This window comes from Diadema antillarum, unplaced genomic scaffold (assembly GCF_040938485.1).
Source record: "Diadema antillarum isolate AM-2024a unplaced genomic scaffold, OU_Dant_1.0 scf00000103, whole genome shotgun sequence".
Taxonomy (NCBI): Eukaryota; Metazoa; Echinodermata; class Echinoidea; order Diadematoida; family Diadematidae; genus Diadema; species Diadema antillarum.
Window position 1 is genome coordinate 857,222 of NW_027270992.1, and position 25,586 is coordinate 882,807.

The window sequence follows — 25,586 nt, forward strand, 5'->3', positions numbered from 1 at the left end:
AAGGTAACCAAAAGACAAGATTCTTGAAAGAAGAGAAAGACAGTTTATTTACTTAACATGGCTAACATTTCAGATTTTTCTTTGTTTTTGAAAATAAAAATTCCAGACACATACCCAGAGGTGTAGAGGTATATCAATTAATCAATCAAAGACAGATATTATATTGATATAACAATATTTTGATGATGGATTTTTTAGAATATTCTGCTGTTTTCATGGACTGGTTAAACCTATTTGAAAAATCAGAAAATCTATATATCTACTGACATATTTTTGTTCACAATACCAGTCCTCTTAAAACCCACGTAAAATCAAATATTTCCTCTAAGTTTCGTCAATATTGGATAAATACTTGGTTAGAGCATTTTTTAGACTGAAACACCTGAATGATAGTAAATAAGCAGTACAGTGGGGCAGATATGTGAAAAAGATGCTCACATCCGGCGGAAAGTATGAAACCTTGCATATACTTGTATTTTGGGGCGCTGATTTTCACAAAACATGTTGGACCCACGAAATGTGGCCACGGCGGGGGTGGACTTGGGACACATGGTTAAAAAAAGGAAATGCCGACAAATTAGTAAAGAGAATGTTTGAAAATGCCCCGTACAATTATGAACTAGAGATTACAACATTTAACTTAACAATCGGGGTAAAATTTGCGTTTGTAGATATTTTTCGAATTAATTTTTGGGTGGAATATTGAGTGGATATGTCTACTTCCGGTTTGAAAATAAGCACTTCCGATCAGAAAAGGGCTTAGGACCCGTGGTTAAAGGTTAGGATTGTGATAGGGTTTTAAATTGGGTTTGATGTGAGGATCAAACGCCGGAAAAATATAAAAAAAATATTAAGATAGACATCAATGAAATGTACAATGGGAATTTATTTAAGTAAATCTTTCTTTTCGGAGTACAATTACATCCTTTTCAAGGAAGGCAACAAGGAGAGGTATTGGTATAACTATTGGTTTCTATTTCCATTGATTCCGCATTTATTACTTTTTGTTCGATATCTGGCGTTTCATAACAAAAAGAGCTTTTTATTTTGTATCATCCTTTCAAAAGTTATAAGAGTTGAACATGAAGATTTTATAAAAGGGTTTTCATGAGATGAAAAAAGGAACCTGAGACACACGTAATTACACTATTGTTAAAAAAAAAAGTGTTCCGGAAAAACTGCGAAAACACAATTTTCCATTTGCTTTTTTCAGGGTCTCTCTGCGGTGTTTTTATTGACTCTTTCATTGCCATCAATATGTATTACACACCGACGCTAAACTTTCACGCTTTTTAATGCATACATAATTATGACTTATGCACAGTGAGATTGCTGCTCTATCAAGTGATTTAACCCTTTCTCTGCCAGTGAGTCAAATACACACAAGTTCCACACACAACTCTATGGGCAGGGAATCATGTGGCATGTGGACGGTTAATCTGCACTATTTTTTAAGAATAAAATTGTGTGTGTGCATGTCATGTACTAATTGTGCCATAATGCATGTACAGCCGTGTAGGACAGAGAACAAAACAAAAAAAATAGACGCTTGTTTGCGGTATTCTCTTTGCTTGAGGGAAATCGGAAACTTGCGGGCGGAAAACGTGGATACCGCGACCAAGTTTTCAGGGACAAGTTCGATGAGAATACTTCATATTCCATTCGATCGTACAGGGGATAGGTTGTTGGTACATGTGTGTTACTATTTTCCATGTGTACTTGTGGTTGTGTGTATTCGGAAACATGGGCTTTGCATTGCTCTTTGGATCAGTGCTGGTAGCTGTGGGCTTGGTGCATGTTTGTCTCTCTTCTTTGCCAGGTGAGTTAGCTTTGACATTTATAACGTTGTTATCGTGTATTTTTTATGTGTTAATATATATATATATATATATATATATATATATACATATATTTATTTACTTATATATATATATATATATTTCTTTACATATATGTATTACATATGTATGTATATATATATATATATATATATATATATATATATATATATATGTATATTATATTATATCGAAATACAGAGAGGGAAAACTGACAAGAAACCACTAATAAATAGTGAAAATTTTGAGCAAAGAAAATGGGTTTTCATCGGGATGAAAACTCATTTTCGTTCCTCAAAGTTTTCACTATATATATATATATATATATATATATATATATACATGTTCTTATACATTTATGCAATAATAAATGTTTATATGAATACATGAAGGGTTTGTTTGCAAAAACCGATAAGTCCATTTTTGAAGATTTTGAAGTACGGTCTCTGTCATGAAATACATAACAATTAGTTTTGGTCAAAAGTAGAAAAATTCTCTTATTATTCTCTTTATTTTTCTTGACCAATAATCGCAAATATCTCCATTTGGCATTTCACAAACTCTTCATATATATACATACAGAATGTACATAGTGTGTGTTTGTGAGTGTTTCTCTTAGCATTTCTATGAACAGTATGTAATGGACGACAAAAAGTTTATTTCCACGATAGCAAACACCAGCATTTGCAAGTTTTCTGTCAACGATTTAATTTAACGTCAAACAAGTCATACCCTTCTTGTCTCCAACAAAGTGGAATGAAGTGGGTAAGTAGCGATATAAAGGTTGATTCAGCTGGATGAATTGGGAGAGCAGTATACAATGGGCAAAAATAGTAATTCTTTCTTCATCCGACTCTCGCATAAGATTAATGTTAGACATGAAATTCAACACGAAAAACAACATTGTATAATCACACAATAAATTGCAGATAGATTTTACTGAAATCTTAAATACGTGAGGGAACTCATATTAAAAACAACACATGCTAAGTAAATTGAAAAGAAATGTGTTTTTGTTGCGTAAACCGCTTAACTTAATCAATAACTTGCAAATTTAACATCCAAAACGCGAGACAGAGGTTTAAACTCTCTCCTCCCAGCTGTGTTTTGCTATTGTTGTGTTATAGACCAGGAGCTGGCTGCTGGTCAATTTACCCCACCAAGCCCAAAAGGTTTGACCCCTCAGAGTTGCTCGGGCCACCCCCCTCATTGAAAAAATGGGCGTCAGCCTGGTCCCTGAGGGCGGGTTCGGCCCCCAGGGACCCCCCGAAAAGGCCCTCCGGCGGGTGTAATTTACCCCATGGAGCCCATGGACCAAACTTGGCCTAAATGAATGTCCTATGGGTGTACATAATCAAAATATAGAAACTGACAAAATATCTGGTTGGGAAAGGGGTTGCCAGACCGCTTGTTTGCAAGTACAAAACCTCGTTTTTGGTGACAGAGTCTGCGCCAAGACTACACTGTCCCATAGGCCCTGTACTGTAGCGTCTCCCAACAGTCCGAGGGACAGTGCCAGTTAGTGCATGTAGTAGTCTTGGCGCAGACTCCTTAACGCTCAACAAGGGTTTGAGCCTGCAAACTACCCGTTAAACCCTGGGATCCAGGGTAGTTTGCATCCAGAAATTCACTACACACACACATACACACACACACACACACACACACACACACACACACACACACATACGCACACACACACACATACGTTCACACATGACTCAATGTATACTATACCGTAAACACAAAACATGTTCACTGGTTTCTCCATACAGCCATGATACCTTGCATGTATAAAATGTCCGACCTATAAAGATGTTCATACCTTTTGAATTTTTTAATGGATACTCTCAATACACCTTTAAGCAGGAGCAGTGAAGAGATCTTGAAATTCGAGTGCAATTGTATGGTGTTTCACTGGCCACACAACCTGCTTACCCTTTTATAATGTATCCACCTTACGTGACAAAAAATATACATACTATTATGATACATATATATTTTGGGAAAATGCTGAAATGGGCCCTTTGTTGTGAGTAGACATCAGTTATAAATTATGATAGCTCAAATCATGCATCATACTGGCTGATAGACCAATATGTTTGGTATTTGTATGAAACAAATTCATTCCAAATGCTGGTCAGTTCAGGAATCATAGATTGTGACTGAAACATGTGCAATGCTTATTAGGCCTACATTACACTTATCAATAATGTAGGCTTTAGTCTACCATAGAGTGTGATGCTTGACTTCATGTGTAATTGCCACGGTTTTGAAAGACAACTAAATCATAAACATTAACTACACTGTTCTGTGTATGGTAGGTGATACCCTGAAAGTGTAATATCTCTACTGAGGAGTTGACAAAAATTCTGATATAAAAGAGAACACAAGAACACAACATGTAAATGCTCTCAATGTGCATGCTATTGTTAAAGAAAGAAAATATAGCTAGCATAACTTTCAGCTGGTAATTTCATGTTTCAATGTTGTGTGTATATGTCCAGGGTTAATGACAATCATACCATGATGTGCTGTTTGCAGTATATGTGACACCATAGGTTGAATTTTGTTTGTGTTGGGCTGTTGAACTGAAGATGAAGTATCTCCAGAAATAAGGAGTTGACAAAAGTGCTGAAGGAATAAAGGGACCACAAGACCAAGTTAACGCTCTCAGCCTATATGCTACAATTGTATATAAAAAGAGAGCTATTTCATTAAGCTGATGATTTCATGTTTTAACCTGGTTTGTAGGCCTACTGGCCACTGTCAATGGCAGTGTTTGCAGTATGTGCACCATTTGTGTGGGTATGGGAACTATCACAAATAAAAAAGTATACAATATATCTCCAGAAATAAAAAGTTGACCACAAAAAAAAAGAAGTGCTGAAGGAATAGGGAGAACACAAGATCAAAGTAAACGCTCTTAGCCTGGTTATTTTCATTACAGAAAGTTAGCATTCTATTGTGAAGCTTGTTATTTGATGTTTCAAGGAAGTTCAGCAATATACATGTATATAATCTATATAGAACACCATGATCATGTTCATTACTCTTATTGATATGCAGTTATTTGTCCAAAACTAGGAGGTCACATGCACTACTGAGTATGAAATTCGATATATATCATTTCCAAACCCATTAAGCTCCATTTCTTAATGTAATGTTGCAGTTTTTCTGATTTGGAATTTATTAGAGTCAAATAAAGGAAATGTTGCCTTGGATGCTGTAATCCTTGCCTATTTCATGCATTGGAGGGTGGTTTATATCAGCCAAATACACACGAATATACACAACAAGTTTTTAGTTGGAGGTTTTCAAAAGAATCTTATATTATGTGAGGATTGAGACTTGTTATTTGTATTCAAAAGAGGATATCAAGCAGGAGAAAAGAAAGTAATCCAAGCTAAATCCGGCTTCCTCTTGTTGACATAATTTTATTAAAGGTATGTTTAATGCACTGTTGATGAAAAATCAATGTTTACTTAAATCTGTTATACAAATGGCCTTTAGTGCTGTTGTGGTTGGTCTGAAACTGAAGTCTACTTGCAACAAAGGTTTTATTTCAGCATTTTCTGAAAAGCTGTATTTGTGTCTCATAAGGTGAATACATCATACAGAATAAGTAGGCTGGGTGGCCAGTAAACATAATACAACTTCACACACAAATTTCAAAATTTTTCAGCGTTCCTCACAGGTGTATTGATAGTATCCATGTAAAACATTCAAAAGATATGAACATCTTATAGGCCTGACATTTATTATGTGCAAGATATAATGTCTGTGTTAATAGTATTGAGAAAGCTAAGTAACATGTTATTATGGTATATACATAGAGTCATGTGTGTGTGTATGTGTGCATGTGTGTGTGTGTGTGTGTGTGTGTGTGTGTGTGTGTGTGTGTGTGTGGTGAATTTCTGGATGCAAACTACCCTGGGTTCCAGGGTTTAACGGGTAGTTTGCAGGCACAAACCCTTGTTGAGCGTTAAGGAGTCTGCGCCAAGACTACTACATCCACTGACTGGCACTGTCCCTAAGACTTTTGGGAGACGCTACAGTACAGGGCCTATGGGACAGTGTAGTCTTTGCGCAGACTCTGTCACCAAAAACGAGGTTTTGTACCTGCAAACAAGCGGTCTGGCAACACCTTTCCCCACCAGATATTTTGTCAGTTTTTATATTTTGATTATGTACACCCATAGGACATTCATTTAGGCCAAGTTTGGTCCATGGGCTCCATGGGGTAAATTACACCCGCCGGAGGGCCTTTTCGGGGGGTCCCTGGGGGCCGAACCCGCCCTCAGGGACCAGGCTGACGCCCATTTTTTTTCAATGAGGGGGGTGGTCCCAGCAACTCTGAGGGGTCAAACCTTTTGGGCTTGGTGGGGTAAATTGACCAGCAGCCAGCTCCTGGTCTATTAGGATCACGCTTGCCGTCAAGACATCACTCGCTCAGCCTTTCACTCGGAACTTTGGCTCTCATCGATAAACGACGACAAAGGGGGAATGGAATAGAGTAGGGAAGATAACCTATTTATTTCTCACAAATAGATACAAAATGAATATGATTTGTTTAAAGAATTAGTTGCATTTTGTTTATGTTCTTTTCAAGCGAATCATCCTCACCGGCGAACCCCCAGAGAACTCCAAAATCATCAGTAATAGTTACGGGCCGGAAGAAAATATATTATGAGAAGAACATCACACCTTCGTGGTTTTCTGTTAGCGAAATGCAATATTCCCTTTGTAGCTTACAGGGTTATCTCTTCTTTAACACAACATAGCAAAGCCACGAAATGGTACCCGCAGAATAAAGTGAATGAAAGTGGAATGAAGTGGGTAAGTAGCGATATAAAGGTTGATTCAGCTGGATGAATTGGGAGAGCAGTATACAATGGGCACAAATAGTAATTCTTTCTTCATCCGACTCCCACATGAAATTAATGTTAGACATGAAATTCAACACGAAAAACAACATTGTATAATCACACAATAAATTGCAGATATATTTTACTGAAATCTTAAACACGTGAGGGAACTCATATTAAAAACAACACATGCTAAGTAGATTGAAAAGAAATGTGTTTTTGTTGCGTAAACCGCTTAACTTAATCAATAACTTGCAAATTTAACATCCAAAACGCGAGACAGAGGGTTACACTCTCTCCTCCCAGCTGTGTTTTGCTATTGTTGTGTTAGGATCACGCTTGCCGTCAAGACATCACTCGCTCAGCCTTTCACTCGGAACTTTGGCTCTCATCGATAAACGACGACAAAGGGGGAATGGAATAGAGTAGGGAAGATAAACTATTTATTTCTCACAAATAGATACAAAATGATTATGATTTGTTTAAAGAATTAGTTGCATTTTGTTTATGTTCTTTTCAAGCGAATCATCCTCACCGGCGAACCCCCAGAGAACTCCAAAATCATCAGTAATAGTTACGGGCCGGAAGAAAATATATCATGAGAAGAACATCACACCTTCGTGGTTTTCTGTTAGCGAAATTCAATATTCCCTTTGTAGCTTACATGGTTATCTCTTCGTTATCACAACATAGCAAAGCCACGAAATGGTACCCGCAGAACAGGGTAGTGACCTTAGGGCCTATATAGAAAAGAAGGTACTGTGTTTGATAATGTCTTTTGTAAAAGATCCTCGCCCTACGATGATTAAAACGATTTTTGTAACGTTAGACAAATTCAGCGTATCAGCCAACAACAATACCCGGCCAAACAGTCAGGGGACGAACGTCAAAACGTCTCCATTAAAATCGTAGAGAGTTATAACCGCTCAAAAAATTGGCCTAATTTTACGATACTGCTTCTTTGTTTTGCTGGTGTGATGTTAATGTTTTTAGGAACATAATTTTATACAGATTTGATGCCTTTGTCGGAACCCTTAGGTTGACATTTGTCTTGGTAAATCAAAGGTTTGCATATCGATAGCAGTGCTCAAGTTGCTTTAAATGTGTGCTCGTTAAAACTGCAACAATTGCTCCGTGATCAACAAAACCAACTCTTTACAATGGTGTATCCAAGCAACACATGCTTTAATTCCTATGTTTACGTATTTCATAATGCAGATGACCGTTTGCGACAAACGAAGCGGGTGGGGGGGGGGGGGTCTGATTGCTTGTTTGTTTGTTTCTTTTTGTTGTCTCACCGTATTCGGTCCGTCGTCGATGAGAACCACTAATCTCTATAGGTGTATGTAAACATCTGAAGCTATCAAATTGCTTGGAAGTCACCCAACCGCCATTTTTCCATGCACCTTATATATATGTGTGTGTGTGTGTGTGTGTGTGTGTGTCTGAGCTCACAATATCACTTCGTGACAATCGCTGTTGGAAATGCATGCAAATCCCCATAAAATGACCTTGGTAAGATGACGTCGCAGCGGCTTCACTTTTTTTTTTTCTTTTCTTTTTTTGCATAGCATGATTGGGCCAACCTAGATACTTCCTAGAGATCAGTGGTGTGAACACACTTATACTGGAGGTCACGAACGAAATGTAAATGCGGAAGTATAACGTGAATAGATCCAAGTGATACATTCACGGATTTCTTTCTGTTTGTGTACTGGTTTGGTTGTGTTGTTTGTTATTGTTTAATTCAGACTGTACAATTGAAAATCGTTTGTACAATTGCATATCTGTCGTTTTTTATGTTTCATTTCATACACAATACACCATTAGCAGTAGTAACTATAATGTATCAAAACACACATAATGTGTCGACTTGATATATATAATGACTCAGTCCATCAGTAAAATAAGAAGCCTGTACTCTTCATGACTCCTCATGTACAGATCAGTGTCTTGATGGGCAGCCACAGCCATATAGTGAGAAATTCAACTGCACGTGAGTATTCAATTATCAAAGTAATTAGTTGTTTGTAATATCACATATTACAGTACATATCTATTTCATTTCTGTATATTTTGGTTTCGATATTCTTTTTTATTGCCCGTCTGTAATCGAATGACTTTTTTTTCCCCTAGAGTTATGTAGTAATGTGGAGGAAATGTTATCGGATTCAGTTCTCCTTTACAAGTAGTCAGGGCATGGCAGTTGATTTTTTTAGGTAAGTCGGAAATATGGCAGAGCATAATAATTCACAGAGAAATTGAAAGTTTATTCGAAGAAAATTATTGGTTTTGAAAAAGCTCAGGTATCTATAAACAAAGAGATACTAATAAAATGTGGGACCTACCTTTTCTTAGGACCACTTAATCTTACTCTTTTGGGGGGATATCTCGAAAATTTCACCTCTGATTTCTTTCAAATAAATTTTGAATTCCTTGTATGCTGTTTCAGAATTTATCTAACTGTTTCTAGTTACCTCGAAAAAAAAATAGAAATCTAAATAATGATGATAATTATACTTAAATAATAGTAATAATAGTAATTGTAATGATAACAGCTATAATAATCATATGTATAGTAGTTGTAAGGGGCTATCGATCTAGTTCCCATATTCTTAGGCGCAGAAAAACATATAAAGGTTTTAACACCCACTCAGCAATTCAACATTTTTTTTTAATATAGTACCAAAACAAGATGCGAACATCTTTGACTTCAGATGCTTTTTAAACTGATCAAATCTTCAGTTGCAGAGCATTCTGGAAAGATGGGGCTACAGAAATTAAAGCTTTTTTTCTCCGAGAATCGAGATTGTTCTTTTCACTATTGATCATTTACTATTATTTATTCAAGCGCTGTATCTTTACCAAGCCGTGCAAGCTGTGCGAAGAATGGAACAAAAAGTAATAGCAACAGAATGAAAACCAACGAAGCATCATTAGTTTTATCTTACATACAATCCTTGCTGTTTTGGCGTATAATACTTACCGTAGTTGTCTATTGTCTTATCAAAGAGTATCGATTTCAAAATGTATTGACATGTCACTCATCAACTGGGTCGTTTGCTGATATTTGCGGGTATTGTCATCATGCTTCAATATGACACACACATGAGACACAAGCGCACTGCTTTGACTTATAACTCCTTTTTTTGTTGTTGTTGTTGTTGTTTTGAAACAGCGGCAGCTTGAACGCCAGCGTCTCCACAATTGTCCGAGGTGCATTTCTTGAACACAACCGTTTGAAATCTATGTAAGTTCAAATTGTTCAGCTGTACATAACTTAATGTGCGCGGTGTTCTCACCTTTGCCGCTTTGGTTTGCTACGTGACTTCACTTTCATGCTTGATTTTATTTCACCTTTTTAATCCAGACGAAGCCGATCATGAGATATACATCATTTGTTGCCCGTTTGCCTTTCGACCTATACCATTTATAAAATGTTTCTGTATTCTGGTATTATCTTGTCATTTCTAGTTTTTTTTTTAATGTATTTTTTTTATTAGATATATAATAAAATTTCCAGTCCACGATTTTTTTTCCTCTCACGTCTTTGACTTAATTGAGTATCTGAATATAAGAACGACCCAAGTCCATGGAAGACCATTTCGAGTAAACTTAAAAAAGAAAAAAAAAAACAAACTTCATATTTTTGTTATTTGTCCAACAATATTCTATTTAACAGTGATGGGAAGGCAACATTGTATATACAAATTACAACATAATAATAATCAACATTTACATTAATTGTGGAGAGGCCATTTTGTGTGATGGACTTGGGTCGTTCTTTGAATCATATGGACTTGAGTCGTTCTTTGAATCATGTACATGATATTCTGCTATAGGAGATGAGAGAGGGCGCTATAATGAATGTAAGAATGACCCAAGTCCTTCAGTCTTACATTCATGTCAGATTTAAATCATTCATTTCAGGCACTATCGGGGGTAATTAGGATTTAGCATCTATACACAAGATGAGTCCATGCATAAGCTACAATTTCCCATGTCAAACTGAATTTGGCCAAAGATTGGACTTGGGTCGTTCTTATATTCAGGTCTTCAATTTATTTCCACATATTGCTACGCATTCCTCACGTGATTGGAGTGAAATAGTGTATAACGTACATAAGGAAACTAAAACAGTTGTCTATGGTAAAGATGACATAATCGATAATGTTAGTTTCTTATTGTGAGCGAATTAAGTCAGTCTAAAATGCAGGATTTAGCGATTCACTTTCATTCTACAGCTAATAAAAGTTGCTCAGTAGACATACAGAAACCATTTTGTGAAATACAGAGTCTCTTCTAACATAATACTACTGTAGCATTTCCACATATTTGTTTTTCAATTATCGTCAATAATGCACTTATTGTGACAACATTGTATTCATCTCAGAAACATGATTCTCAGATTTTTGTTCTTTTTTTTGTGGAGGGAGGGAATCGGATGGATATTGAGATATCCGAAGAAATTTGTGTCGGTGCGTGTGTGTTTGTATGTGCGTGTGCGGTTTTTTTTTATTGTTTTCCTGTTTTCGTTTGATATAAATTGCTACGGCTTATTAATCGCATTATATCTTCGGAAGCCAGCAGGTATGGTGGTTATACGGTAAAAAAATATGTATGTACTATGTCTTATTTAGAAAGTGACCACTATTAAAATGAGATATCTAAGTATCTCTGCAATTCGTTGGCAATTTTCACAAAGCTGATGCTTTCTTTGGTCCTTATATCACAAGCTATCTCAGGAAGAATAAAATTACACTTATCGAAGAAGGCGCATTTGAAGGATTGGGAAACAGTCTCTTAGCATTGTGAGTATATCGAAATAGTGTCTTTGATATTTGTGTTGTACATAATACTATATAAATGTATTATATATATATATGTCTTTCTCTCTATATATTATTATTATTATTATTATTATTATCATATATATATATATATATATATATATATATATATATAGAGAGAGAGAGAGAGAGAGAGAGAGAGAAAGTATTGGAACAAGTTCACTCGGTTGACAGCAGGTTCATCCGTATTTTATTGCTACTCGGAGTTTCATGTCACCTCCATGAGAGGCAATCATCAGGCAATGATTAAATCATTCTAATAATACTTCTGTCTAAAGCTCTTCCTTTGAGGATATCGAGCACTCTTCATAGAAGGATAGAATCACCAAGTGTATATATATATATATATATATATATATATATATATGTACATATATATACACACACATATATATATATATATGATATATTGAATTGAATTTTTTTGTTCAGCTTAACCCGTTGAGGACGGACTGAATTTGATACAACACGCATTTCCCATAGACACTGGCCCGAGTATACTCGGGACTCGTCCTCAACGGGTTAAACAAAAACAACACAGAAAGACATTGATGAACAATCATGACAGACACAGAGTAAGAGCAGAACTTGGAATACATGACGTTGAAAGAAAGCAGGCAACGAGGAATTACAATCTTTCCTTAAGATCTTGCCGACCCAGATAATCAAGTAAAGGAAAATGCATTGGTTGTTAATAATTTCATTAAAAAAACCCGAAAAGAACAAATGAAAAAAAAAAAGAAATGAACAAAATACATATATACTGAATGAAGAGTTTGCTTCCGACAGGCATCACAATCATCTTTATAGATATGTGAAAGGGGAGATATTAAACAAATTGCAAATGATTATTTTGATTTGTTGAGAAGAGGAAAAATGTTCATGGCAACAGTCGAGGCTTTCCTTTTTTTTTAGCGGAAAAGACAATAGGAATTTACTAATGACGAAAATCGTCTTTGTATTTCTGTTTTGGACTTGTAACAACGAGATGTATTCATATTAACACAACAATCCATGGGTTTAATGGCTATATATAATCATTGTTCTAGGTCTCGCGTATTATGTAACTGCTTGCTAATATTTCTACCTCTTCTACAACTCTGGCTTGTTTTCTTCGCTGATGTTTTTAGTTTGATTATGTACGTAATTGATCATTTATAGATTGATTGACCTATTTATCGGTCAATCAATTTTGTCATCTTTTGAAATAATCAAGTAATTCATTAATTATTGTTTTACCAAAAAGTATTCATGCATGTCTATTTTACACACTATACCACCATGGCATTGAATGCACAAATGACAGGCCTTTTCCTTTACATCTTATTGCTCACCTATAAAAGGGATTTGTCAACGAATGACATCCAGCTGATAAGACGAAACACTTTCAGAGGCCTCCATAAACTCTTGTGGCTGTGAGTATTATATTGCCGTAAATACTTTGCCATTACATCAGTCATGATATGTCATGATATCTTTAAAAAAAAAGTCCTAATACAAATTCAGGGTAAGAAACTATAACTCGTTGCCCACTTCTTACAGAAAACTCCATTCGTTTGCTTCAATGGTCAAAGAGAAATAAGGGATTTTGTAGAGAATGCCAAGAATTTCTTTCCTCCAAGTCCTGTCTATTGTAGTCACACAAAAAAGCATCGAAGTGCTACACTTGGAAGAATCAGACTCATGACATGCTACATTTCTCTGTCACCGCTGAAAAAAATGGAATGGAGTTTTCTGCAAAGTAGAGCTAAGGTATTATATTTCAAGAGCCTGCAGTAGCATTGTGACAGTTTAATCATTGTATGTGGTGTATATCAATGGATTGTGTTTTTTTTTTTGTGGGGGTTCTGTAAAGGGAAGTGTTGTTTTCATTTTTTTTAAGATATATCAGCCAGTTCAAAACCAAATCTTATCAAATAAACTTTGCATTCAGCTTAGAATTGTATGCTCGTTCATATTTCACAAGCGGTGTAAAACTATCAAGCAAAAAGCCAAAAGCTGAATCCCCTCTTAACCATGGTTATATAGCATCCCTTTAATGTAAGCATGTTTCACTCTTTAACTTTTACGATTGAAGAAGCAGATCTTGATTATTAACTCCTTTGAACGATTTGTGTATATAATTATAAATTAAATTTTAAGCGTTCTTAAGCCTTGGGAAAAAAAAAGACGGAATTTCATATCATTTGTTCTATGTACAAACATTTTAATAACCAGTGTTATTAACGTTGTTGCTGACAGAGGGGCACAGGGATGAAGAACTTTTATGAATTATTTGATGCACGCCATTTGCCTTGAGTAATTTTTCATATTGTATAGGTTTTGCGATATTCTTCAAACGGACTGAACTTGTATTCATCCGACGATAGTACGCAATGAGCAATGTTCCAAGGTCAAAAATGAACTCTATACAAATACTGAATGGTCGCATGTGCGATGGTGCAAGAAGTCACGCCAGGTGAAAGGTAGAGGCGCTCTATTCAACGAGGCGAAGCCGAGTTGAATAGTGCGCCTCATCTTTCACCGAGTGCGAAATCTTGTTCCATTGTACGAGTAAAGACCATGCACTATTTTTTTTTTTGCAATACCTCTGACGTAATATGAATTCCCCATAGACTATTGAATTCAGCACAGAGATGGTAACCATTTTTGCGAAAGCAAACGAGTTACACAGTTACAGGGTCATTTTACGCGCACCGAGTTCAGTGGCGGATCCAGAGGGGGCGCAATCGGCTCACGCCCCCCCCTTATTTTTCGTTAAAAACAAAAGAAATAAAAAGAAAACAAATGAAATGAAACCACCCCCCCCCCCCCCCCCTGTAGAGAATTCCTCGATCCGCCCCTGGAGTTTGCTATTAAAATTTGAAATACATGAAGCTATTTTCTAGTTTGCATTCCGGACATTCGCACGAGCCGAGATTGCTAAATTAAAAACACAATAGTATTGTAGTTAAGCAAACTGGAATCGCTTTTCAAATGAAATATGTTCAATATTTGAATTAATTGAATAAAGCAAGCTTGCCGTGTGAATGGAAAGTGGATTCGCGAAGGGTGATTTGAAATTTCATTACAGTTGAGTTGTAAAAAAAAAAAAAATGTCCGGAGGTATGTTTTCAATTGCGTTTCGCCGGAATAAAGCAAGGAAACTAGACGACGGGTCGTGTAAACATAACTTAACCCGTTAAGGACGGGCTGATTTTGCTACAACATGCATCTTTCATAGACCCCTGCCCGAGTGTACTCGGGACTCGTCCTCAACGGATTAATAACTCCAACCGCGTTTTCGGGGCGGAGATTATGGTGACCTTCCAATCACTCCGGAAAAATGAAGGCTCAAGAATGATTGATGGGAACTTTGCAAAAAGCCAAACCTTCCTTTCCAATTGTCCCTCTGAAATTGAAAATAACACAATCCGTGAAGTAACAGCTACCGCGTGAATCAAACGATGATTTGAATCGTAATTGCAATCGAGTTTGTAATATTATCATATCATTTTAAACTAGAAAAGCACCCTGAGAGCGCAGACCTCCGCCAAGCATGCAGCTCATATCCACCACTGATCTTGTTCTTCCACAGCGATATATCAGTGATGTCCACCCATACGTACTTATAGCATTGTGTGCTGAAAGTGGCCCGATTTCCCAATATAGAAGCCTGTGTTATCTCTACTATCTTTGGTTACGTCATAAACCCTCAGCTGCGCGGCCCGCCTCGCAGTAGAACACGCTCTTTGGTGCGCGTATATATGAAAACATGAAAACCTAAAAAATACGCAGCTTGAACTGTCAGTGGTAGGGTCAACTTCATTGACCCTACCTGCCAAAATATCGAAAACCTTCATAAAATCCATTAAAAATTCCGGATTGCTGCCAAAATCTAATCATCTGTTTCTTGTATCATTTTCAACCTTCCTGCAAGTTTCATCTAAATCCGTTCGCAATTTTTTGAGTTATTTTGCACACGGACAAAGAAACGGTAACGAAAACATAACCTCCCCCCTTGTCGAAGTAATAAACAGACTCGGACCGGTATGTATGTCAGCTTGGGCAGTCACACCAGTCGTGTAGGCCTATAGGCCTATAGGTCTAGCACGCAAGCGTAACCGATCTGTCATTGCACGGTTGTAGGCGTTGAGTGCGAGCAGCGAAGGCTTGTTTATTGTGATGTCTGCGTGGAGCGTTGTAGCAAAACTTCGAGTCAATCATGAGTCAGTGGAAATTGATGACGTCAACCCTGCAATATGGATTTATTTTCTTATTACATCCGCCAAGGGAGGAGTTTATGGTTTCGTTACCGTTGGTTTGTTTGTTTGTTCGTTCATTAGTTAGTTAGTTAGTTTGTACGTGTGCAAAATAGCTCAAAGAGTAGTTAACGGATTGGGATGGAACTTGCAGGAAAGGTTGAGAATGACATAAGTCACAAACGATCAACTGTTGGTATAGTGATCCGATAATTCGTCGGCGTTTTCACGAACCGACGCTATTTCGTTTTTGAGCGAAAATGCAGTTCTGAGAAAATCGCGTTTAAAGATCTCACAAGTTTTAGACAACGTTTTCAATGACTTTTCCTGTCTTGTGTGTGAAAATTTTGACAGGGTGATGAGAGTGGAAGTTGTTCTTCCTATCCATAGTGTAATTTTAGTGTGAATTCAAAAAATTTACGATATTTCTGTCTTCAAACTCACTGCGTCGGTTCGTAAATCCATCGTTTCTTGCGCGCACCATAGGTTATGTACTTAAGCGCGGGTCTCACGAACCGACGTAAGTTGTATTACGCCGGTTCGTGAGACCCGCGCTGTAGGGCCTGTACAATAGGTAACGTGCAATACGCGTGTATTTACGAACCGTCGCTATTTCATTTTCGTATGTGTTTACATACAAATACTATTAGGGCTATACCTGCTTATCAACAATAACCTTATTAATTGAAATTAATTGTCATGTAATAATTGTTGTGATGATTACAATACATTTAGTGATAATTAAGATGATAATACAAGCCAGTTTCTCTTAATTGTTCTAAAAAGAGTGTTGTCATTGTTTTCATCTTCATTTAGTACACGCATGTATTGTTATTATAGCTGTGGTTGATCGTTCCAAAGATTTCTTTGCCCCCCCTTTTTTTGTGGATATATTATTATTTAACACTTTTGCATTTGGACATCTATCATTTGGTGTTTGTACATGTATTCGGTATACTGTTTCATATTTTTTACTTTTTACTGTTTTTTTTTTTACTTAATTAACTTACTTTTTCATTTTTTCACATTATTTTTAATTCAAATTCAGTTCACTTCTTTCATAATAATTATGAATGTTTGTTCTAAGATGAAGGATACCGCTAAATCTTGGGAAAAAGACGTGCCAGTCAATAATAATTACTTGTATTTACTCATCTTTCATACTCATGCATGCACTCTGTTATTTCTTTCTCTGAAATAATATATTAATTTCTTTATTTCTTATTATTCCACATATTTGTGACATTTACTTTGTCACAATTTTTATCAGTGTCATTATTGTCATTTGGCTCGCATGCGAATTCACTCATAATTCCTCATTTTCCATCTTTCTCTTTCCTGCTCAACAGATTCTATGATAGCTGCACCTGATCATATAAAAACATAAACTCATCCTGCATGCACTCTTCGAAACTGATAAACTCCTAAAAATACATGAATATCGACACTATCAGAATTTCAAGCTTCATTTTAAATATATAATAATGGTCATGTTTTATTATGCCTTTTGCAGCAATATATTGAAGAGGTACATTATGTAATCGAAGAAACATAGGTCCTCAATAGAATATCAAACTTGAATTATTCAGAGATGAGTAATGACAATGGGAAGGATAACAATTGTGGAAGAGCTCCATAAATCAATACATATCTAATGGCAAATGGAGATGGAATCAAGATTCAAGAATATGTGTAATTCAAGTTCATTATTATATCAGTTCTTGTGTGTTCACAAAAAGAGGAACACAGTTCGAACATGCACACCAAATCTTACATCGTACATTTACATCTATAGAGTGCGGACGGAACATATACAAGAGAAAGAATAACATTCTCAAATTAATATATCAAGCATAACTACATGTATGTATATGACCACACAAAGATGTTGCTGCATATGCATGAAGCTTGAGAGTGCTGCAACACCCATATGCTCAGATAAAAACTTGATGTATATCATACAAAAGAGAAGAGGTACTGCATGTACATGTAGTTACACTATTCACAGGACAGTAGAGAAAAAGCACGAGAGAGAGAGGGAAATGGGTGTCTAAAATAGGTCGATGTAAGGAGTGCCAAGCCAATTAAGTCTCTAATAGAAGTCATACATATATAAGGAAACAAATTAATCACAACATAAATGATCATGCTCATGTTAACCAATAATTAGCATCTAAAAATGTGTGTAGAAAGCCCATAATATCAGCCTTTCGCCCCGAAGGCTTGTTACATATGGGAAAAAAGACATTTGGCCGACCCCCCCCCCCTCCCTGTGAATCCTTAATCCACCAGTACTATAAACACATTCTGAGAATGTGTTTTAGTACATGTACTAGCAAATTCACAAGAGGGTTGGGGAAATTCAGCTAAAATTGTGTGTGGCTAAAATAATTAAAAAGAAAGGTCATCAGCAAAACTACGGGGTGGATACAGACGAATTTTCATGTGATGACTAAAAAATATGCAGCTAAAGGAAAAAAAAAAGACGGCGGAGAGGGGCCAAGGCTAATTTGACTCCCCTCCCCCCCCCACCAAAAAACAAAGAAACAAACAAACACCACTGTTTTACAGCACCTTTAAAGGACTCTTAATTTTTTGTTTGTCAAAAACAAACGTCTCGAAGTAAAGAATTCCATATTGTAGGCGAAATGTAGACCGATACAGTGTATAAAGTGTACATCCCAAGCTATTAAAGAAAAAAAAACAGATTATGAATATCATTTAAAGTAAGAATTTCAGTGTGTTTAATCATCTTTAGTTGAGTTGCAAATGACATGTACATATTTAATAAGAGCAGTAAACTTCGAAGCGCCCCCAAGCCCTTCTATACTTAAAGGACAAGTTCACCTTCATAAACATAAGGATTGAGAGAATGCAACAATATTAGTAGAACACATCAGTGAAAGTTTGAGGAAAATTGGACAATCGATGCAAAAGTTATGAATCTTTAAAATTTTTGTGTTTGAACCGCTGGATGAGGAGACTACTACAGCTTGTGAGTCATATGCGTACAACAGTATAAAGAAAATGTAAAGAAAATTCAACATATTTTCACTTTTTTCGCATAATAAAAGAGCACTTGATTTGCTTCTTTCTAAAGGCACGGGGGAAAATATTACCCATAACATACGTCGGTAACGAGTCAGGGGAATGTGTACTTTTTTCAAAAGATGAAATTTTGTGAAATTCTCTTTATATTTTCCTTATATTGTTGTACGCATGTGACATCTAAGTTATTCATACACTGCAGTAGTCTTCTCATCCAGCGGTTACTGCACAAAAACTTCAAAAATTCATAACTTTAGAACGGATTGTCCGATTTTCCTCAAACTTTCAATGATGTGTCCTTCTAATACAGCTACATTCTCTCAATCCTTATGTTTATGAAGGTGAACTTGTCCTTTAATTATTCATGTGTAAAGGTAGCGCCAGGGCACTCCGGTGGTCTAGTGGTTATGACGCTGGTCTAGTAATCCAGAGGTCGTGGTTCGAATCCTGCTTGGGCTGCCTGTGATTTTTTTTTTTTCACAGCAGCCTACAAACTGCACACTGCAGTTGCGTGCGTTACTACGGATGGAGACAAATGAATAATCTATTATTTTAATATACGATGTTTGACATCCTTATTGCAATCACTTTCTTTAATTGTAAATTTAGAGACATAATGAATTATTATTAAAAGAAATCAAATGTCTGTATTTTGTTGTGAGTTTGCATGGGAACATACACGTATCATAATTTACAATTTTAGTTAGATAAAGAACATCTTATAACAGAACTGTCTAGTGATGGTTGAATAATTATGTCAATTTGTTATAAGTCCTATCATTTACATGGAGTGCATGTTCCCATGTTTATAAGAATCATACGTGACACATTCAAAGTGGGTTGAAGACAACAAAATAATAAATAAAAGAATAAAGGAGAATAGAACTTAATCTGATTACAGCATCATCTAAATATTGCCAATGTGCACTTAGAAATCTATCAAGATTTATCACAAGGTTATGATTACCACACAAAACCTTCAAGATTTATTATCATGAAATACATACCAATGAACACTTAAAAAAATCTAACATTCCATATCCACATGAAGCTTTCCTTGATATAAATGTCTCTCTGTAGTGTTATTAAAGTGTAGCAAAATTGTAATTACGACATCACAGAATGGAATGCCTTGTTTTCACCTTCAATCTTAGGATCTCCTTTCATGTTTCCACTTTACAATCACATTTCACTGTAGATATACCGTCCTTATGTTGTCGCCCTTCATCCCAATTTCTCCCTTCTATCCTATCTGTAGATTGTCTTCTTTCCTAAGCCATTGTATTCACATTCCTTGATGATCAGCACGATGCTGTACTTTTTTCTTCTTCTCTGAAACAGTCCAGCTCTTCGCTACTGCATGGCATCAGTCATCTGAAAGAAAAGACAGAAATTAAGAACTTTCAATTAAAATCAAACATCATGATACAAGATACAACTTTTATTTTGAGAAAAAGAAATCAGCCAACTAAACTGTAGTTGAAATTATTTTGCTCTATTTATACTAAACATAAAACAAAACGGTATACAGGATCAAAGAATGTCAAAAAAATACTGCTGTTTTTGATGCATATTCAAATTGTCTCGCCTTTTACATATTTTAATGATGCAAGATCTTATGTCTAGCACTTAGTAAGTCTCATGTAGAATTTAAATTATTATTCACATGAATAAATCTGCATGTCCTTGTAAACAAGGCATTGCTTTGAAAAAGCTGAATATTACTAATTGCATTTGGGAAAGTGTCTACGACAATCAAACTTGTTTATTATCAGAGACTTTAACATCTTAATTAGACCTAGACTCTACATTACCATTGTATTCACATCCGTTGGTGATGTACACGACCCTGTACTTTTCCTTTTCTTTTCTGAGACAGTCCAGTTCTTCGCTACTACATGGCACCAGTCATCTGAAAGAAAAGAAAGAAATTAAGAACTTTTGATTAAAATCAAACATCATGGCACAAGATACAACTTTAATTTTGAGAAGAAAAAAAAATCAGCCAACAAAACTGAAGTTGAAATTATTTTGCTCTATTTATATTAAACATAAAACAAAATGGTAGGCCTATGCAGGATCAAAGAATGTCAAAAAATGCTGCTGTTCGTATTTGATGCATATTCAAATTGTCTCTTCATTTACACATTTTACTGATGCAAGATATTATGTTTAGCACTTGGTATGTCTCACGTAGAAATTGAATTATCATTCACATGAATATAAATCTACATGTATTTGTAAACAAGGCATTGCATTGAAATAGCTGAATATTACTACATGTACCTGCATTTGGGAAACAGTCTATGACAATCAAACCTGTTTCTTATCAGAGACTGTAACATCTTAATTAGACCTAGACTCTACATTATCATTCAGCTTTTAAAGGTATTAACCATTCACCTATAAAACACTGGCATTGTCATGTGCATCATATTTCTTTGATACTGCACATATTTTCATGAAGTCTGCACAAGAATGCAAATGAAACACGTCTGCTGTTTGGTATTTATGAGAAAAAAATCACTAACCCGGAAGTCCTTGGCCTTAGGAATAACACGTGGCGAGTTAGTAGGAATTGACGTTAAAATAGAATAAGAATAGATCTACTAAATAGGCCTTTGCCTCATGAATGTCTGGTCTAATTATAGACTAAGTGAAGTCTAGACCTTTCACTTTTAAGTTACCAGTGGTTCACAAAATTTATATTATAGATCTAGACTACATCTAGATCTAGACATCTAATACTATTAGATCTTGGCAACTTTTGTCTTTGTGACACGAAATTAACACGTCACGGATGATATTGCGGCGATATCCAACAGGATGACAGTACCACTATTACTGACTCAGTAAGTTGACATAGATGACTAACATCAACTTGTTAACGTACGTTAGAGATGGCACCATATACAATAACCGGTGACACTGACACTGACAGATCTAACGACTACGTTTAGACTAACGTTAAAGAGTTAGACTTGCCATCTCAGTAAGTCGGCCAAAGACAAAGTCAATACAGGGCTAAGTCAGTGTTACTGTTATGTTAGGCCTAACAAATGTTAACGGTTACTCGGTTAGGTTAGGTTTACCAGGACTCAAGAGTCCTGGTTAAATCAGTCGAGGGACATTTCTTAGAAGTCCTTCGATTCCAAGAATAAAAAGGGTGAAAGAACAAAGGGAAAAAAAGGAAAGAAGAAAGGACAAAAGATTATGTATGGATGCTGTGGAAATCGACAGCGCTACTGTATCACTATCAATCACGCGTGAATATGTAAACGCCATTTGGTTGGGCCGCATTCACAAGTTTTAGGGAAAAAAAAAACCCACCGCTGTGCTTCAAAGGTACTCCACTCGAACTAACGTTAGACATAATGTCACATATCTACACACAGTACGGTACTAGGGCTGAATTCACAAGTATACTATAACACTGCACTGTACAGGAAAGCCACCTAACCTGTAGAGTACTACTCGTAGTGTTTAGGTAGTATCACTAGACCACATACTGTCATAAGATGACATCTACACCAACGCTGCACACTGGCACTGGTCCGACGGTCCCTGACCAGGAAAAATCACTGTTGGACACTGACCAGTAACTTTTTCAGGAATGGACAAGTAAAAATTGGGGGAAAAAATGGGTGGACTCTACCTACTATTACCACACTAGTCTAGATGTAGATCTAGAGCTAGACTATAGACTCTGTGTTAATTTGACTTGGTCTTAGACTTCAGCTGATCTTAGTTTTAGTAACTGGCATTACAAGTAAAGTCTTAACTTAGACTTAATAGTTAAACTTGAAAGTTAAAGTCTAACATGTCTAACTTTATTCTTTACTCTTCCTTTGAGTTTTACTTTTAGACTTTTTACTTTTTTTTTAGTTTAGTAGGCCTACTTTGTCAATCTCATGATTTCATTTTCAACTCAAGTCAAGGCATAGCCATGAGTGTCTTCGAGACTTTGACATCTTGCATGTCTTGCACACAGACGTTACGACTACAGTACTCAGTAGTCTCAGAAGTAACGACATAAGTTGAAAAGAAACTATAAATAATATGATTTGGGATCTAATTTGAAATTGGATGGCGTTTACAGACTAGGCTTCATAAGCATCACGCGATTGAATACATGGGACTACACTCTACCGCAATTAATGGTTATGGTAGTCCAACTGAAACTGTTATTTTGAGCATGATTTTAATACGATTATAGCTTACCATTCACTTCACTCGTGGACAGTGGGCTGGCTTAGGTCGTCATTCATCTTTCAGATGGTTTGGTTCTCACTCTGAGATCTGGATTAGGGCCAAAACCTAATTCTAGGCCAGTAAGTTGAACAAAGCTCAAAATAATGCAACTGCGACGGTTCGTAAAACCCGCATTGCTCTTCACCCTAGCAATTCGGGTTTCACGAACCGGCGTATCTTTACTGCGTCGGTTCGTGAAACCCCTTTTTCTCAATTTCTCGATATTTCGAGTACCGTCGTTTTTTTCTTTCTTTGATAAAATTAAGAATAATTAATTTTGTGATCTAAAATTTTGGGATTTGGTAGAGTTTTGAAAGCACTTTCATTTGGTAGGCCTACCAATATCTCGATTTTGAAAATTTTGACCAAAATCGAAATAGCGTCGGTTCGTGAAAACGTCGACGAATTTTGGGGGAATTTAGGAAGGATTTTTGATATTTTGTCAGGTAGAGTCAATGAACTTAGGAGTTCAGGCTGCGTGTATTTGAGGTTTGCATGGGTGCACTATAAATTGCGTGCTCTAGTTTCTACTAGGGCGAGGCGTGCCGTGCAGCTGAGGGTTTACGACGTAACAAAGGATTCTACATTAGGGAATCGGGCGACTTCAAGCACACAATGCTACATGTATAACTACGTATGGCTGGAAATCACTGATATCTCTGTGGAAGAACAAGATCAATGGTGGAAATGAGCTGCATACGTGGCAGAGGTCTGCGCTCTCAGAGTGCTTTAATCTCTATAGTTTATATTTGTATTTTAATATACTTTTTTCTTTGCTCAAACAAAATTACACGGTTGACAGCGGCAGAGTGCAAGGGAACTTTTAGCTACACGTTACATGTGAACAATTGACCAATTGGATAATTGCATCCTTTTCAGGTGCTGTATATTACAGTTTTTAATGGCTCAAATCAACGCCTTCGTATAGTGGGTAGAATACACGTCTTCGTCTACATTTTATACATGTCACTTCTTTTGTCTGACCCAAGGACTCTATCCAACAATCGTATCACGGAAATGGAAGATCACGCTTTCAACGGCTTGGAACTCCTGGTTTTGTAAGTAATACAGCTCTTATTATGGCAATTCAAAGGAATTTGAAATTATGGGTGTGTGCGTCTTAGATTGCAGGTGTGTACATGTGGAATCCTTTACTATGTTGCCGTAAAATTTACATGGATGAAAAACGTAGGGCTCCTACAGTTACCCGGTCAATGTATGTTATAATTCTCTTTCATTTGGCATTACTATGATTCTCACATCACCGTACCTTTCAAACAACAAAAAAGAAAAAAAGAATAAAAAAGACAACCGTCCACATTAATCAATCAACGGGGGGAGGGGGGGGGGGTGGAGAGGGGGGAGGGGGTGATGGGAGCGTCATTGATCTCTTGATTATGAATTCGCATGACAAAAAACTTGCAAATAAGTTGAAATATTGATTTGAGCATTTCGAAGTCATTGTAATTGAATAGGAAGGACTAATAATACAATGTTTTTTTTCATATCAAAGTCGTCGTTTATAATTTGTTATAGTTTAAATCAGTTGTTTGATACCTACTAAATTTGCAGAAGTGGGTACTTGAGTTGTTGTTGTTGTTTTTTAATAGGGAACGTGTTGGTTGACAGAGGGCAAGGTGTATCCCCCTCTCTTTATTTTTACAATAGCATTAATGATAATAAAGATATAATGTATATTTTTTTTCTCTCTTTTTCAGGGACCTCTCTGATAATTATATAATATCAATTAGTTCGGGGGAATTTTCTGGTGTCAAGATCACGTGGTTGTAAGTATAATCAACTCAAACACGGCACGCACCTAAACACACTCATACAAAGGCCTATATATATATATATATATATATATATATATATGGTGATTCAATCCTTCTATGAAGAGTGCTCGATATCCTCAAAGGAAGAGCTTTAGACAGAAGTATTGGAACAGGTTCATACGGATGAACCTGCAGTCAACCGCGTGAACTTGTTTTAATACTTATATATATCATCCTATCTGGAGGAAACATGTAAGGAATGTTCTCCTTACAAAGAAGAGAAAGAAATATTATTTTTTCTTTTATATGGAAGGAAAGCCCACGCCCTGGTAAAGTTCTACAGAGATAAGAGGTTTTTAAGTAGGCCAATGCTTTCTATCGAGTGCTTTGATGACCTCACCAAGCTGTGTTCTGTACGACGTACATAAGAAAAAAAAACAACAACGTAAAACTCCAGGGCAACCAAAATTAATATGTTATCAAGTTAAACTGAAATTTTGCACGCTATACCAACATATTCTGTTCACAACCCTATTAACTTTTAAAGCAGAAGTATTATCTTTCCAAAAGTAATAGAGTTGAAAGTGATGACGGTTTAAAGGGTTTCTACGAAATATTTCAGGCCAATGAAACATATCTTATCACACTTGAAAAAAAAAATCTCTTCAGGAGAAAAAAAAATGCAAAAACACATCTTCCTATTTCTTTTCTGATC

The 25,586-nt window shown here is 36.2% G+C and overlaps 1 protein-coding gene across 1 annotated transcript; it reads left to right on the forward strand.

Annotated features, from left to right (window-relative positions):
• The first annotated feature begins 1,712 nt into the window (after positions 1-1,712).
• Positions 1,713-24,214, forward strand: LOC139718932 (leucine-rich repeats and immunoglobulin-like domains protein 1). The gene is made up of 6 exons (XM_071630381.1): positions 1,713-1,819; positions 8,651-8,702; positions 9,885-9,956; positions 11,443-11,517; positions 12,900-12,971; positions 24,086-24,214. Exons 1-6 carry the CDS (start codon positions 1,744-1,746, stop codon positions 24,156-24,158), a joined length of 420 nt encoding a protein of 139 aa, XP_071486482.1. The 5' UTR covers positions 1,713-1,743; the 3' UTR covers positions 24,159-24,214.
• The last annotated feature ends 1,372 nt before the right edge of the window (positions 24,215-25,586 follow it).